Source organism: Xiphophorus couchianus, chromosome 1 (genome assembly GCF_001444195.1).
Source record: "Xiphophorus couchianus chromosome 1, X_couchianus-1.0, whole genome shotgun sequence".
Classification (NCBI taxonomy): domain Eukaryota; kingdom Metazoa; phylum Chordata; class Actinopteri; order Cyprinodontiformes; family Poeciliidae; genus Xiphophorus; species Xiphophorus couchianus.
In genome coordinates, this window is record NC_040228.1 from 5,493,406 (window position 1) to 5,509,303 (window position 15,898).

A 15,898-nucleotide genomic window follows, 5' to 3' on the forward strand; every position below is an offset into this window, starting at 1 on the left:
AAATTTACTGTAGTCTAATCAGTTACCTTTTTTTTGCTTTTTGGAAGAGATAAGGAACCAAATACATATACTGTAGGTAATGTAACTAAGAAACTGTTTAGTAAAATGAATGTCCTTTGTGTATCCTGCCTCTTGCTCAATGACAACTGGAGAGAGGCACCAGCTCCCCCAACCCTGAAAGGACAAGCAGATATGGACAGTAGATGGATGGATGGATAAGGATGAGCATCTGACAAGAAGCATCAGCAAATCTATAAGGAGCCACTGATGGCAGTAAATGACATTATGTGCTGTAGAGGAAGTCATCAGAAAGCAGGTCAGAAGCTAATCTAAATCAACACAAGGGAAAACCCAGCAAGACCAGAAAAGAGGAAACTCAAAAAGAACTATTCACCTTTGATTTCTGTTAAATCATATTCCATATGCATTACTTTTTAACAAGAAAACATGTGGCTATGAAATCCCTAGCTTTGCGGTCTTTGTGGCTCTGTTGATGTCAGTCGGTAGAGGAAGAGGTCAGTGACGTTTGAGGAAGATGTTGACGTTCAGTGCAGGTAGACGTACAAGGTCGACCGTTTCATGTCTCCATCTGGTGGAGTTTTGCGGTGATCTTTTTGAATTTTTGGAACTGATCATTTCAGGCTGCTAATCAAATGCAGGCTGTAGATTGTTTTTGGACAGGAAAGACGGTGAATGAGTTTGATGTTCAGATCTGAACTGGCGTCCGCCTTCAGCTGGGGAGGATGAGGAGAGTCAGCGAGGGTGTTTCGGTGGATGGCAGCTCAGTCATTAGATCCTGTAGCGAGGCGACGCTGTGGGGGAACTTGCTCCATCAACCAGTCATCTACCTCAAAGCTTCTCCCTGTGTTTGTGTTGCAGTTGTTTTGCAGCCTCTCATGTTGCAGAACCCGTTTCCTCCTCGATCTTTGACCACCGTTGTTTTTCCATCAAGCGCCGCCGAAAGAGCCAACAGGGAGAGAGAGAGAGAGAGAGAGAAAAGAAACGGAGATGTGTGAGAAAAATACGTAACCCAGCAGTGTCCTGACCTTCTGACCTCTCCGGTCACATTGTGGGCGTCATATACTCGAACGTTTACTCTTTCCATGAAGACAAAATGAAAACACGCGAGCGCTGAAGAAGTGAGGCAGTAACATTCGGAACCCTCGTCAGTCTGCATGAGGTGTTTCTCTACCGTCTGAAAGGCTCTTTGGAAAAACAGATAAGCACTGAACCTACTGCTTGACCGTCTGTCTGTCTGTCTGTCTGTATACATGAGCCAGAGTCATATATAGAGACGTCAGCTGCAGCACTGATCTCCATTGAGCTGTCTAACCATCCACCTCCCATAACCACACGTTTGGACTCCAGTCAGTGTTGCGGTCAACATAAAGCTTCATTTTTTCGAGCTCATTTGGCCAAACTGTCTCTATGTAGGGTTCTGCCTGCCTCTGTCTGTCTGTCTGTCTGTATCTCTGCACTGACCTGTCTTGATTTCTTTTGAGCTCATGCTGCTTCTTCTCCTCTGTTTGGGTTTGAGGGATGGTTGCATGGACCAACTGCCATGGCAAAGGAACACGTTCCTGCACGCAGCCACCATAAACTGCATAACGTACTTTAAAGTATACTCATGAAACTCGCTCTGGTGTGTGTGTGTGTGCGTGTGTGTGTGTGCGTGTGTGTGTGTGTAGGAGAGTGGAAGAGAGCATTCGTGACACGGCTCTGATTCAGCATGACCTGGCTGCCTCTCTGTATGCGACGGGGCTGACGCCCGAGCTGCACTCCGGCCTTTGAACCAATCTCCTTCTGTTTCTAGTGATCTAGCGAATCACACACTCTTCTAACCCGCTGATTCTCTGTGATGGTCACTCTTCTGTTTTGCAGTATATTTTAATTATTTTATTTTTTTTATTGTCCTGCAGCAACCTTGTCATCAGCATCATCCTCATCATTTAAGTCACTCTGCTCTCCTCTGGCTCTCGACGCTTGCATGGCTGCAGAACAGTTTGCACATGTGCATGCGTGCGTGCGGGCAAGAAAAGATGCTGACTGCCTAACTGACTGACTCACTGTTTGGCTCTCCATGTGTTGTGCGTGTTTGAACCAACTCTCTTTAACAAACAGCCTACATGACAGACAACTGCGTGATGCATGCAGACATCAGCCACCGAGCTTTGCAATCCGGAGACGTCTTCAGCTTCTGGTTACTCACTACTGCTGCATGCGTCTTTCTGTGTTCTCTCCATGTATGTTCGCGTGTGTGTCTGTGTGTGTGTTAATCGCCATAGGTTCTTGCCAGCTTTGTTTTTTTTGTTGTTGTTTTTTTTTACTCTACATTAAACTAACACACTGACCATCCTGCTTTTCTCCATCTGTGCCTAACAACCATCTCTTTGTGCATGCATATGATGCAGTGGTGTGACTGTATTACCACCCCAACACACACACACACACTCACACACATTATCCATGGGCGTATGTTGCTTCTGTGGTTTTTTGTGGTAGTGGCAACTGAGTCGTTTTGTCTTTTGATGTCTGATTGACGTGTGAGAACTGACAAACCTGTCATCATCCAACTAATTTTAAAATACATTTGTTTATTTATTCATTTTATTTTTGGCACTTTTGGGACACACGATCAGGTGGATGTTGTGCTGGCATTCAGCAATGTATCTCTGCTGTCAAGGTCAAAGTTATTAACATGCACATATTGAGACATGTCCACTTGTACAATTAATAAACTCACACAGTTTATTTATGTTGCATTTATTAATAACATTTAAAACTCAGGTAAATGGAATCATGATGATTTTATTCCCACTCATTTACACTGTAGTTGCTTTATATGGACACTGAAAACCTCACATAGCGATTAGTTTCTGTGTTTCTTAAAAAAAAAAAAAAAATTTCCCATCATAAGACTACTTCCAAAAAGAGAGAATGGACACACAAAAAACTTTTTTATTTATGAGCCTATATGTTTTCTGGAATGTCTATAAAGTTACAAACCTTGATTGAAAATTATTGGGAGCAGCTACATCATAAAGACTGAAAACAAAAGGAAACACCCTGGAAATAAATTAAATGTAACTGAGAAATATTGGAAAATAAAGTTAAAAGAAAATGTGTATTGTGAACTTAAACACTTCAAAAAGGAAACATAATTTTAGCTGACTTTTATTTAGCTTAGTATTAGTATATCGGCTAGAATAAAGGAACGTTTCACATAACCCAAAACCCCCTTTTGATACATTATCATTAGAAATAAGTAGTAAAAATAAAGGAAAGAAAGAAAGCTAGCACAGCATGATGTTCCTTCTAAATTTCATTAGCGTTAGCGCTAGCTGTTCAGCTCCATTCTTCAGCTTGTGCACCAGGTACTTGTTTCCAATAATCGTAATGTTGCTGTTTGGAGTATAATGAGATATGTGGAGAAAAAGCTAACTTCTTGTTCATTGCGAGGTCAGATCATATTTACTGCCTGTGAGCCACAGAGAATATGTTTGAAGTCTTTGCTAGCATTATTTCTAGTTTTTGATTGTCATGTTAGCTAATTCCAACTATCACTCGTGTTGGTAAATGTTGCTATAATTTGTGAATTAAGCTGAATAAAAATGTTATGCGTACTACTTCAATTAATTTATTTGATCAAACCTAATAGATAATCAAGGAATCACAAAGTTATTCAAATCTATGAAAACATATTGATGGTTTTGATGTATAGCTATCAGATAAAGCTTTGTAGACATTTATCTGATGGCTATAAAACAATAAATAAAATGTAACTTGTGGATGTTTACAGATGAAAAGAGGAATCTTTTCATTTACATAAGCTATATGTAAATATGACTACCATACTTCAACGACATGGACTCGCTAAAAAAAGGCAAATTCCTAAAAGATATTCGATGTGCTCCAGAAACTCTTGTGAGGCTATTTTAAAATCAGAAGAAATAAGAAAACCTATTCAGAGCAATGCTAAACTTTATCCACCTGGTCCTGAGTTTCCATCGGTCAGTCTGTCACTTTCTGTCCTCTGGAGGGTACAAGTCTGTCTCTGGGTCTTCCCCTGCCTCCTTCCTCCAGTTCTTATCTCTGACTTTGTCCTTCTTTGTCCTCTCTTGTGGTCTCTCCCTCGTCTTCCTTCGCCTTGGCAGATGCGAGTGGTGAAAGCATTCCGTAGCTCGCTGTACGAGGGCCGGGAGAGACCAGAATCCCGCAACTCCATCCACAACTTCATGGCCCACCCAGAGTTCCTCATCAACGACCTCATCCACAACATCCCGCTGATCGACGACACTGACGTGGACGACGAATCAGAGCTCAGCAGATACCAGCACCTGCACCCGGCCCTCCGCAAGCCGCCGCCCCCCCCGGCCCAGCCCCCGGCCCGCACCAGGCCGACCCGACCCTATCGCCAGTACAGCCTTCCAGTGACCCCGTGTAACCGCAACAACAACAACAACAGCAGCAGCAGCAGCAGCAGCTCCACGGTCAGCAACAAGAACAACATCAAAGTTTCCCCTGACAGCCAGAGTCACCATCACAAACATCACCACAGCCACCGCGGCAGGCCCAGGCCCGTGAAAGCCCCCGCCCCCCACCCAGCACATCTCTTCTGCGTGGAGACGTCCTTATAACTGGGAGAAAGGGAATCCCAAACCCCACTAAGATGAGGGGAGGGACGAAAGGGTTGAGCGTGAGAGAGGGCTGAGAACACACTGACATTTTCATCCAGTCGCCCTCAAAACAAGCTCACAGAAAAGAGGACGGGCGGAGGGGCGAGGGGTGGAGAACGGCTGGAGACTTCTGCTCTCTGAGAACAATTTTTCCTCCCTTTTCCTCTCTCCGGCTCTCAGTTTGATTTTCCACCTCGATACCCCTGGGCCCCACCCAGCCTTGTCACGCTCACCGTGTCGTCCTGAGCAACGGTTCGGATGGGGAGGGAAGGTGGTTGTGTTGCCGGGGCATCGGGGTTGGGAGGGCAGGTGGGACACCCACAAAAAAACCCATAAAAGCTTCTACACAACCGGTCATGTGACTTCGGGGGCTGACTCACTCTGATTCTAACAGTGTTCATTCTTAGTGTCGTTGCCACCTACTTACCCACCACCCACCCACCCACACCTCTCTGGATACAGCCACTCTAAGGTCACTGCTCTGCTTGCGATATATGTGAAGCGCTTTGTTGAAGCTTTACCTAGACCTCAGTCACTTCCATCTCGCCTGCATTTAGTTCCCCCATGCTGGTGTTCATTTGTTTCCTTACTTAACAGATTTCGTTCGCCCCTCTGTTTTTCAGTCTGTGTACGTGTGTCGTCTTTTCTCTACTTATGAAAAAAACCTGACAAGAACAGAAAGTTGCGAAGAAAAAAAAGCTATTTACTTAAATCTATAAGTAAACTGACTGAATGCAGAACTAGGTGGGGGTATCACATACGCATACAGGGTGTGAGCATGTAATTTCAATGTTTGGGAAGCAGGTTAGGGCCACCCCACAAACCCCCAACACTGAACTGTTCATGTTCGTCACATGACCTGCTCTCCATCGTGATCGGGATTCCTCCATGACTCATAAATCCCACGGATCTTCTCCCATGTCCACATATTTCTGTTTTGTCCCATGATCTTCTCTCTTGCTGTTCCTCCTTTGCTCATTTTGTGTCGTCCCTCTCACTACTTTTGCGATGGAAATATGTAAGAGGGCTTTTTTTCCTTTTTGAGGAAAGAAGCTGATCGCTAGTGAAGCATTAACCCTTTAAAACGCCATTAAACATGCACGATGCACAGGCGACGTCCCTTTAAGACTCACTTGTACCTACTTCGCTCCCGCTCTGACACGCTGTTTAATTTGATCTGTCGGATCTTTGGTCCAGTTGTTTTCCACAGAAGGGAAGTCCAAGTTCTCCCTCAGCTCCCGGAGCACATCGGGCCCAAATCCAAAGTCAGTTACCGGTTTTATCTGCAGGCTCAAAGTTCGCTCGGTCCAATCAGATCCAACCAGTGAGAGCTTGTGTGTCAAAATGTTAAGTTCAACATTGTTAACTCTTGAAAAGAAATGTCATATTTAGGCGCTGTCCACACAGAGACGATTTTTAGTTGAATTTCCATCATTTTCTGCGGCTCTGCAACCCGTTGTGTGGACGAGGGGCACAGGTACATCCTATCTTTAAATACCTGCTGTCTGTCAACCAGTTTGAAAAGCGGTTGACAGACAGCAGGGATGACGAAAGAAAGGGTCATCCCTTTCTTTCGTTTTCGTTTTTGCTGCAGACCTTTCTTTTCTGCCTCTCTATCTTTAGCTCCCTGTCATCAGACAACAATGCAGCTTAAATGGGGGGAAATTGCACCCCAGTGCTTTCTCCTCTAGGAAAAACATTGCTGCCTTTATGTTGGCACACCCACTTTTTTCACCATTGGTGTGACACACACTTTTTTTTTTTTAAATCTTACAAAAATATGCAGCACTCGTCTCTGTGTGTACAGGGTCCTTCTGCTATAAATACAGACATTACGGAGGATTCCAAGAAGCCCAACACACTCCTCACACACTTTACTCTCTAAGCTGATGCTGGTGTCCAGACAACATCTGAAAAGTGTGGCCGGGTTAGCTTTGTCTCTCTTGAATGAAAAGACTTCCAACTCTATGCTTTTATCCAACTTCTTGCATAAAAGCAAAACTATTTTCCCAAATATTCCCTTTGTGACACGTCTCTGTCAAAGCTGTCCAGTGTAAAAGGGCTCAACGTGCTGGACAGCCAATCATCAGGCAGAGACCTACGCAAGGTACCGGTGCAGAGCCTGTGGCACCGTCGCCAATTAACATTCCCATTAAACATTCCAAACAGCATTCCATGCCAGATGTTGAGGTCACCCCGCTGTCTCCCCCCCCCACACACACACACCATGAGTACAAAGCTTAGTTCATGTTGCCTCTCGGAGCGGGACTTGGCTAAACAATGCAAGCATTCCCTAACGTTCCTCCCTTTGCTTCCCGCTTCCGTTGACCCCCCACCCCAACCCTCTCCCCTCCTGAACTGATCCCTCCACCAGAGCAAGGCAGACAATATGCAACAGACTGCCATGTCAGCACACTCAGACACAGCGAGTCACACGTCTGTCCTGCCTGTTGCGTTTCCAGGATGTTCGCAGAGCTCTCTATGAAACACCCTTACCTGTAAAGAACTCTTTGTCTTCTTGAATGCTCATCCTCATCATCATCGCCCGACCCGCCGGAGCAGCGGGCGGGCGACTCTGTATTGGTCAGTCTGTTTTGAAGCATGCATTTGGTATCATTAATGTCACTCTATGTGTTGGTAAATCATTTAGGCTACTTGTCACTTCTGTGTGCTATTATCTCTCCACATCTGCTTTCTTCCTCTTTACCTCTCACGCAAACACACACACACATCCTTACATCCCATTTGGAGTTTAATCTGTTCCAGCACCTCTGAGCACAGCGACATCAGTGCTTGTTGTAGGAAACGTGCAGCGCGCCGATTGAACGGGGGGAGAATGTGCAGAGGGGGTGTGTGTGTGTAATTTGACTGTGCAGCTCCGGGCTTCTCCGTTCGGATCCACGCGTCCATCCAGCCACGTTACATGATGTTGTGAGACAGTTTCACAGAAGGTGAAAACCACAATGTGAAGAAGAAGAAGAAAAAGAGTATATTTATTGAAATTGTGAAGTGTACGACGGCACCACAACTGTACAGATCGCCCAAATGTGCACATGTACATCTTTGGTTTTACAGGTACCATGTTCCTGTTACACTTTTTTTTTTAAAGTTAAGTTTCTTTCTTCTCAAAATCCTATTGCTTTTTCGTAAAGAGAGGTACAACAACATGGAAGCGCTTGTATTATATTATTATTATTATTAATTTTTCTCCACCGGTGCTCCCACTGATGGACAAAGACAGCTGCACATTCTCCTGAGCAGATTCTGAGGGCTGTGTTTTCTGTCCACTGAACAGCTCCCTGAGGTGCGCAGAGGAACTTCAGGTCTTTTAAGACACCGACTCTGTAAATAAGAGAACTGGAGACAGAAATGCACCTCATTACGACCTGAGGGATCTGACAAAAACTTGGCGGGGGGGCGGGTTATAGAGGGGGTAGGGGGGGTCCGTGCAGAGGAACAGGAGGCGCCATGCAGAGCTAGAGTCTGCAGAAGTGCTCTGCGTCCTCGCATTGTTTAGGCTGCTCTCTTAGATCTGCCACCAGTGCTTACTGCCATGGTACACGGGGGTCAGAGTTCAGGTTTTACATTATTCATTATACATATTGCTGTAAATATTCTGTGTAGAACGGTCCCCCCCCCCACACACACACACACTTCTTGCACAACGGCAGTGCCGTTCGGCAGACAGAAAACACAGCCTTAACTGTGCTGAAATGACATTTAAAGAGCAAAAAAAAAGTTGCAAAAAAATATACCAAAAAAAAAAAAAAACAAGAGCAAAAGCAAAACAAAAAAAATCTAAAGACTATTGAATATATTAAAGAGTTACCTGCCTGTTATTTAAGCGAATAAATATCTATATATGAGAAAGAACACACCTGTATACTGTAGACTAAATCTGTATTGAAATCTAAGAGAATTTACTGGGAAATAAATCCAACACCTTTTGTCTGTATGAAAGAAAAAAAAATCCATCAAAGTATTCTACAATAATAACTTTGACAAACTCTGTTTGGTCTTGTGTTGTTTGTTCAGGTAACACAGTGACTCCTTCCCCAGAACCAAAAACACCTGAATAATATATATTTTTTAAATATATTCTTGCTTTTGGTCGCCTGCTGTAAAGATTCAGATTGTTTTGTTAGCCTGGGAAGATGCAGCACTGTGAAAAACTTATTGCTTCCTTAGTGATTTCTTCTGATTTTGCTTCCAAGTCTCACGTAAATGTTTCTTAAATTCAAACAAATGTTAATACCCGGCAAAGATAATCTGAGTAAATACAAAAAGCACCGTCAAATGATTTTTTGAGTATATTCAAAATGATGTGACTCATTGTGGAAAACGTATTGCTCCTGAACCGAACAACAGCTTTTGCCACTTTGCAGCAAAAACTCCCATCAAGTGTTTGCGGTATGCGGCAGGGAATCTTTTACGTCTTTGTGGAGAAAGTTTGGGTCTTTCCTCTGCGTTCTTGTTTCAGTTCGTCTAATTTATAGGATTTTGCAAGATTTGAGTCCCAACTTTAACTAGACATCTGCAAAATCTTCAATTAGCTTTTTTCTGAGCCTTTTCGAGGTGAACTCGCTGGTTTGCTTTAGATCATCAGGCTGCTAAGTTTAAGGTCATAGACTGATGGCCAGATATTCAACTTCAGGAGGAAAGGTCAGACAAAAAGCAATGAAAACAAGTTCCTGAAGATCTCGTGTTCGACTGTTATGGCGTTTGTTTCTGAATGTCTTAAAGTTTTACTCTAGATGTAACAATCTTCATGAATCCATGGAAGACTTAGCCAAAGTGTTGGGATGTTTTTTTGGAGGTGAGATGTTCCTTGTCATTCCGTTTGGTCAGCAGTGGCCTTGGCTTTGAATGTCTCCATAGATATTTGCTCAGTCGCTTTCTTATTGCTGAGTCATGAACACTGACTTTAACTGAGACCTGCAGTGATTGGTTTAGTTGTTAGTCGATTGTGCGCTCTGGTAGGCCGGCCGCTCCTGGAAAGGTTTACCACTGTTCCATGTTTTCTTCATTTGTGGATAGCTTTAGAAATATGTTTATAACTTTATGCAGAGCATAATTTCTTTAGCCCATGTGTTGCTTTTGGAAATTTTTAACCACCTTCATGTTGTCAGATGAGTTACCTTTGTGATTCAAGCGGTCAAGCACTAAAGTCGAATCAAAAATGTGGCTAATTGCTGTCATAAATTTAAACAGGACCAAGTTAGTTTGGAAAACATTTTATAATAAATCAAATTTGATCACTACATTTTGTGTTTACTCAAGTTATCAAACACATTAAAATAGGTCTGATTTAAAACATAAGTGTGATATGTCCAAATCTGATAACGTTAAAACCACAGGAATATGTAAATCTTCAATGTGATTCATAGAATGATTTTATTTCATTGGAAGGAGTTAATGAAAAATGATTTATGTGTTCTCATTCCTCATTGAGAAACTCTGTCAGATTTGACAAAGTTCTAACCACTATGGAAAAGAAGCCTTATTTAAACCTCACATCCAGAGGCACCATATGCTGGTCTTGTCCATTCTGACCAGGTCCACCTCCTGGTCTGACCAGGTCCACCTTCTGGTCAGACCACGGTCCGCCTGCGACTATGTCTACACGTCTGGCAGATGTAGTCGCATCTGACAACCTTTATTATGCTGAGCTAAGATTCAGTACCTGCACTGTGTAAAAACAAGACTTCAATCAGTTTCACAATACGGACATACCATACAAATTGTCAATACTTCACGTGTCTGAAGCATTGAACAAGCAACACCAATCGAGGGCAGTACTTTGTACAAAACAAAAGCCCATTTTTTTACTCAATAGGTTAACTGACGGAGCCAAGTGAAGCAAAAATCATGTTTTTCTTCTCAGTAAGCTGAAATGGTTTGCCTTCATTAGTGAGATTGTAAAATGATTGAGTCTTGCTCCAGATTGTCTGGAACAATGACGTTAACTAAACTGACTAAATGTATTCATTTGTGCCAAATATTGGCCTGACTAAATGAAAGCATCTTAAGTTTAATATATGCTAAATTCCACCAAACCCCAATAAAAATATCCTCACCCATAATGGAAGTGAACTAATCAGTCTTTACCTCCCAGAATGGGAACAAAACACTGAGAAGCAGCATTCAGTTTTTATGCTCTAATCTAGAAATGTCCCAGAAAACTGCAAAGATGCTGAAACACTGAGTTCCCTAAATGAAGGCTAAAACCCCACCTGTTTAGTTGCTTTTGATCAATAAAAAAAAGTGTATCATCTGTAATTTTAGTCTGTATTACAACTTTTTATTACTTTCTTTTATTTACTCCTACAATATAAGGTTTTATGCCTCCATAATGTAAAGTACAATGTTGCTGAATGTCAAAAACTCATGTACTTGCCTTGCATTAACAGTCACTGAGGTGGGAGCATAGACCAGGGGATTTGTCAAATCACTGAATGCTTTAAACACAACAGGGAACATCTGAAGTGTAACCAATATACCAATAGGTGGCAGTAACTGATTATTTTTCTGCTCCACTCTCCCCGGAAACAATATGAATACTAAAGCACTTGCAGCTGAATGAGCTAAAATACAGTACATTCAGAAATATTTACAGTTCTTCACTTTTTCCACATTGCCAGGGTGCTATTATGTCATTTCCAAGCACATTGTGCTATAAAACAGCACTGATAACTATAACTTCAGTTATAAAACTGCTGTACATGTGAAACATTAAATAAATTTGACACTTTAAAATTGGCTCATTTCTTTAAGAAGCTCCTCTTCTTTCCAGCACATCACCACAAAACTGTTCCTCCATGCTGCCATGTACAACCGCTCCTAAAAGTGTTGGACTAAGTAGTTCTTGTGAGCTCAGCAGGTGAAGGAGCCAGGTGGGGGAACTGCAGGTGAGGGGTGCTCCGTCAGGTGGAAGCTTTATGGAAATATGTAGCACCTTTTTTACTTATTTCATTATTCCATTATGTCCACAATAAGTTAACTGACTGAACCAAGTGAAGCAAATCATGCCTTTTTTTCTCAGCAAGCTGAAATGGTTTGCCTTCATTGATGAGAATGTAAGATGATTACAAAAACTCGTAATCTGGACACCCAAATGTTGGGGGAGATTTTACAATTTCTCAAACATGTGTGACAAATTCAAAGCTACACTCCAAGGAGTGTCTTTGATGAGGGAATAACATAACATGTAAAGCTATAAAAAAAAAAAGTATTTTACATTATACGCTACCTTTAAATTAATCTTCCCTCAAAATTCTAAAAACAGACACCAAATTATGACAACATGGAAAAGCGTTTTGGGATTTTACTGATCATCCATGAAATGTTTCTACAACTTAAATGGTAAATTCAGATGATTGGACCTGATGTGGAAAGGCACACACCTGTCTATATATGGTCCTACGGTGAACAGTGCAAACACCAAACATGAAATCAAAGGAATCGTCTGTAGACCTCAGAGACAGGATGGTCTTGAGGCAGAAATCTGAAGTAGGATCCAGAAACACTCCTGGTGCTCTGAAGGACCGATGAACTCCGCCTCCATCGTCAGCCAATGGAAGAAGACTGTAAATACTTATGTAAATATGATTTCTTGGTTTTCAAGTTTTACGAATTTAGCAAAAATCTCAAACTTTTTCTCACGTTTCTGCCCTCATGGGGTGTTTGTGTCTCAAATTTTGAGGAAAGGTTGTTTTAATAAGGCTGGAACATAAAATGTGGAAAAAGTGAAGTGCTGGGAAAACCTTCTGGATGCACTGTAGCTGGGCAGATAAATGACATGAATCTTTCTATGCTTTATAATTCCATCCAATGGGGACTGTCATCTGTTCTGACAACCATTACCAGACTTGACCCAATGTTCAGGAAAAGTTAAGACCTTTATCGGCAGAGCTTGCTGTTTAGAAAGAAAAAAGAGATGCATTAATATCAACAGTACACAACAAGACTCAGCAGATATTTAGTATTTCACACACACAGAATGGGATTTATTTGTCCAACATTTCTCAGAGCATTTACTTCAAAAGAAAATATATTCAAAATTAAACATTTACAGTTTATTAGATGTGATTTAAAAAATTAACTGTGATCAGTTTTTTTTTTTTTTAAATGTACATTTCAATATACAAACAATATACAAATTGCTCCGGCTGCTGAAGGAGCTTTGCTGATACGACCAACAGCTACAGGTGATGCAGAATGTGGGTAAAAATTGGATTACATGTACCATTTGTTACCGATACTACCTTTAAAAAAATACCAGGCCACGTTGCAGCTGCGTGTCCAGCTTCGTCACCTCCCATCAGCAGAACTTCAGCATAAAGAAAAAAGGTGGCGCTAAATACATGTATTCTTCGGTAAACAGGTAACAGTTCACAAAGAGATTTTTTTTTTTTTTTTTCGTCCGATAGGTAGGATGTGTTTTCTGTTTTCTCTTTTCCTTTTAAGATCAATTACTTTACAGTTTGGCAGATTTTAGATCACTCTTTGTGGACCCTTACCATCATCTTATCAAACAAGCACTAATTAGTTATCAAATTATTTCTTATGACAAAACAAAAACAAAACTGAGCAAAGTGCTCAACATCCATTAATTGCCAACATTTGGTATATTACAATAAAAAGAAAAAAGTACTGATGTTGCTGCTGAATGCTGAAGCCAGTGAGAAGTTTCTGTCTATTCCTTACCAGGGCGTCAAGCAGGAAAAGGAGTTCAGAAAGCCACTCATCCCCCATGGCGGAGCAACCATTACCTAGAAGAAACTGTCAACAAGGTTTAGCAGTAACGTTTACTTATCCCACCAAAAACATAAATCACATGCACATTCTGCGGTTCCTAGGCAGCTCTAATTAACTCGGTGTTCATCCATCCTGACAAGGTTCAGTACAGAGTCACATACGGTTTAGTCTCAATATGAGAAAACAGAAGTACTTGACCCTACATTTTGAGCGACGTGCTCGCGCTCTCTGCACACTTTGGGCAGAATTCCACTGAGACGTGGTTCTTGTCTACATGCAGGCACACGCCGCCAGACGTCTCCTTCTCCTCCACCTTCACCCGCTTCCTGGGCAACGCATAATCGTGCTCGTTGGAGCGAGGCCCCTGGAAAAGCGAGGAAGATAATTTCATCCCATTCACACCGCTCAGTCTGGACAAGAGCTGGGCTAACATGCTCTCATTGGCCAGCACAGCTCTCAGATACCTGGTTTCATCCTCCAATTCTTCCACCCGTTTAGTCAACTGACAGTTCTCTTGTTTGAGCACGGCGTTCTCCGTTGACAGAACGCCAACCTGCTTCTCCAGGGTGTTGACGTGCTCCTTCTTCTTGAGACGGTTCAATCTGGCAGCGATGGCGTTTTTGTTGATGACGTGGTTCGACTGGTTTTGTCGGTTTTTCATCCTGGAGCCAGAAGACGTTATGTCTGGAGACGAGCGGGACGAAGCGTCAAACCCCGAGTTTTGGTTTATGTCGCTGTGTGCTTCTAGATCGGCAAGATCGACGCCAAAGAGTAGAGAGGAAGAATCTTTTTCTAGAGTCCATTTTAAATCTTCGAACAGGTCGTCTAGCTCCATTCCTGAAGGATCGGTGTCATCAGCAGCAAGTGGATCAGAAGGGTTGGGGAGATCGTGAACATTTTCCATTACGTCCACCTCCTCAACGTCTACCGACGGCACCTCCATGGCACGGCTTCTCCTCCTTGTGATCATCGTGTTGTGCCAGACGAGATCGCAAAGACGTTGAATAAAGAGGCTCTGTGGAAACAAAAAGCTGCATTATTAAATCTTGCAAATAAACTCAGATAAAGTAGATATGAATTACAAACAATTTTCAGTCAGTCAATTATTTAATCTCCAAGTCTTTCAATAAAACAAGATAAATGTTTAACTAGAATCCCTCAGTTCTCTATATAAAAAAACAGTTACATACTGTTTGCCTTTCAGTTACATACTGCTACTAAACCGTTAGTAATTCTTGTACATATAATCTAAAATAAGGCCTTTAAAATCACCTTAATGAAATATTGCTTTTGATAAACACGTTGACAGTAAACTGCATGAAGGGCTCTAGACAGGTTTATATAAGAAATGAAACCTAATCCTCTCAGTTAGCGCGAACACGTTGTCACGTGATACACGTGACGCAAGTCCTCGACGTCGTACCAACGTTGGGAATTCTGTTAGCTTTCCCTAACATGCCACAAAGTCACATTTTAATCGTGAACTGTCTTCTAAAGTAGGTTATTATTTTAAAGCAAACACAAATAATGAACACATTATGTGCTTAGTATTAACCTTATTGTCGATAAGATAAGCTATAGAGCCTCTATAGCTTAATATAGGCCGCGCTAGCTTCCCCGCGCTTTTGTTTAGCATACAGCTAATGATAAAAACCGGTGTTATAGCATTAGTTTGGGTATACTACAGTCAGTATACGACGAGTTAAGAGTACCAAAAATGTGGTAACTCTGTGTAATGAAAGCCTATTATGAACGAGAAATTCCCTGACTGTGCCTGAGTTAGCCTTTGTGGTTAGCCACAGGACAACCAACTGAGCTAATGTGACGCAGCATTTTCTTCGCACAAATACTTACCAGCCCGAGTCAAAAACACAAAAACTGTGCAAAAGGCAAGTAGTAAAACTGTGTCGGCGGCCAAAAGCGTTATAAATATATATTATTTCTTCAAATTGAACACAGCTAAAACTTGTGAAGAGCAAGGTACCCAAAGCAGCAACTTCTTCTTCTTCTTCTTCTTCTTCTTCTTCTTTGCGGAAGTTTGCATTCAATTTGTTGCATTATCGCCATCTCCTGGGTCAAACGTTCATTATACTTCTACTACACATTTCTACAAGGTAAATATTTTTCGAAAAACTTTTCTTTCAATAATTCAGTGTTATTTTATTGAAATAACATATCTTTGAAAATCGGTTCCCAAATACTTCCATGAATAATATTGTCCTTTTATTTTAAAATTTTCCTACATATGAACACGTTGTACAGTTTCCTCAACATTATGATTACAAAAGATTAACAGCATGCTCCCCCATAGGCTTCCAATCAAGTTGCATAATTCTTATTCTTACTTAAATTCCTCTTTTTTGTAAAGTGCATTATTGATATTATACTTGTTGTGAAAACTCAAATGAAACTGAATTGCAAGAAGCATTTCTTCTGACTTGAATTTATTGCTAAATTATTCTTTT

At 41.7% G+C, this 15,898-nt stretch overlaps 2 protein-coding genes across 8 annotated transcripts in view; one reads left to right on the forward strand and one right to left on the reverse strand.

The window, feature by feature from the left end:
* Positions 1-8,685, forward strand: part of atp2b3b (ATPase plasma membrane Ca2+ transporting 3b) — a 65,534-nt gene extending 56,849 nt beyond the window's left edge. For 3 of the 5 annotated variants that reach the window (XM_028024835.1, XM_028024857.1, XM_028024839.1), the window contains one exon: positions 4,155-8,685. In XM_028024835.1, coding sequence (XP_027880636.1) covers positions 4,155-4,637 — 483 coding nt within the window. In that variant the 3' untranslated portion in view covers positions 4,638-8,685. The remainder of the gene's footprint in view (positions 1-4,154) is intronic. The other 2 variants (XM_028024844.1, XM_028024850.1) reach the window with 1 other exon arrangement.
* On the reverse strand, positions 7,783-15,476 carry crebzf (CREB/ATF bZIP transcription factor). 3 transcript variants are annotated; one of them, XM_028024876.1, is made up of 4 exons: positions 15,288-15,476; positions 13,383-14,448; positions 12,339-13,005; positions 7,783-12,260 (listed from the first exon to the last, which is right to left on the reverse strand). In XM_028024876.1, the coding sequence occupies exon 2, from the start codon at positions 14,401-14,403 to the stop codon at positions 13,633-13,635; it is 771 nt and encodes a 256-aa protein (XP_027880677.1). In that variant the 5' UTR covers positions 14,404-14,448; positions 15,288-15,476; the 3' UTR covers positions 7,783-12,260; positions 12,339-13,005; positions 13,383-13,632. The 3 variants fall into 3 exon arrangements, with proteins under 3 accessions (XP_027880677.1, XP_027880686.1, XP_027880669.1); XM_028024885.1 differs by having other exon boundaries at positions 7,783-11,610; positions 12,080-13,005; XM_028024868.1 differs by having other exon boundaries at positions 7,783-13,005.
* Between the last annotated feature and the right edge of the window lie 422 nt (positions 15,477-15,898).

Excerpts from the sequence above, each read along its gene's own strand:
- crebzf (XM_028024876.1), bottom strand. The coding sequence starts at position 14,403 with ATGATCACAAGGAGGAGAAGCCGTGCCATGGAGGTGCCGTCGGTAGAC.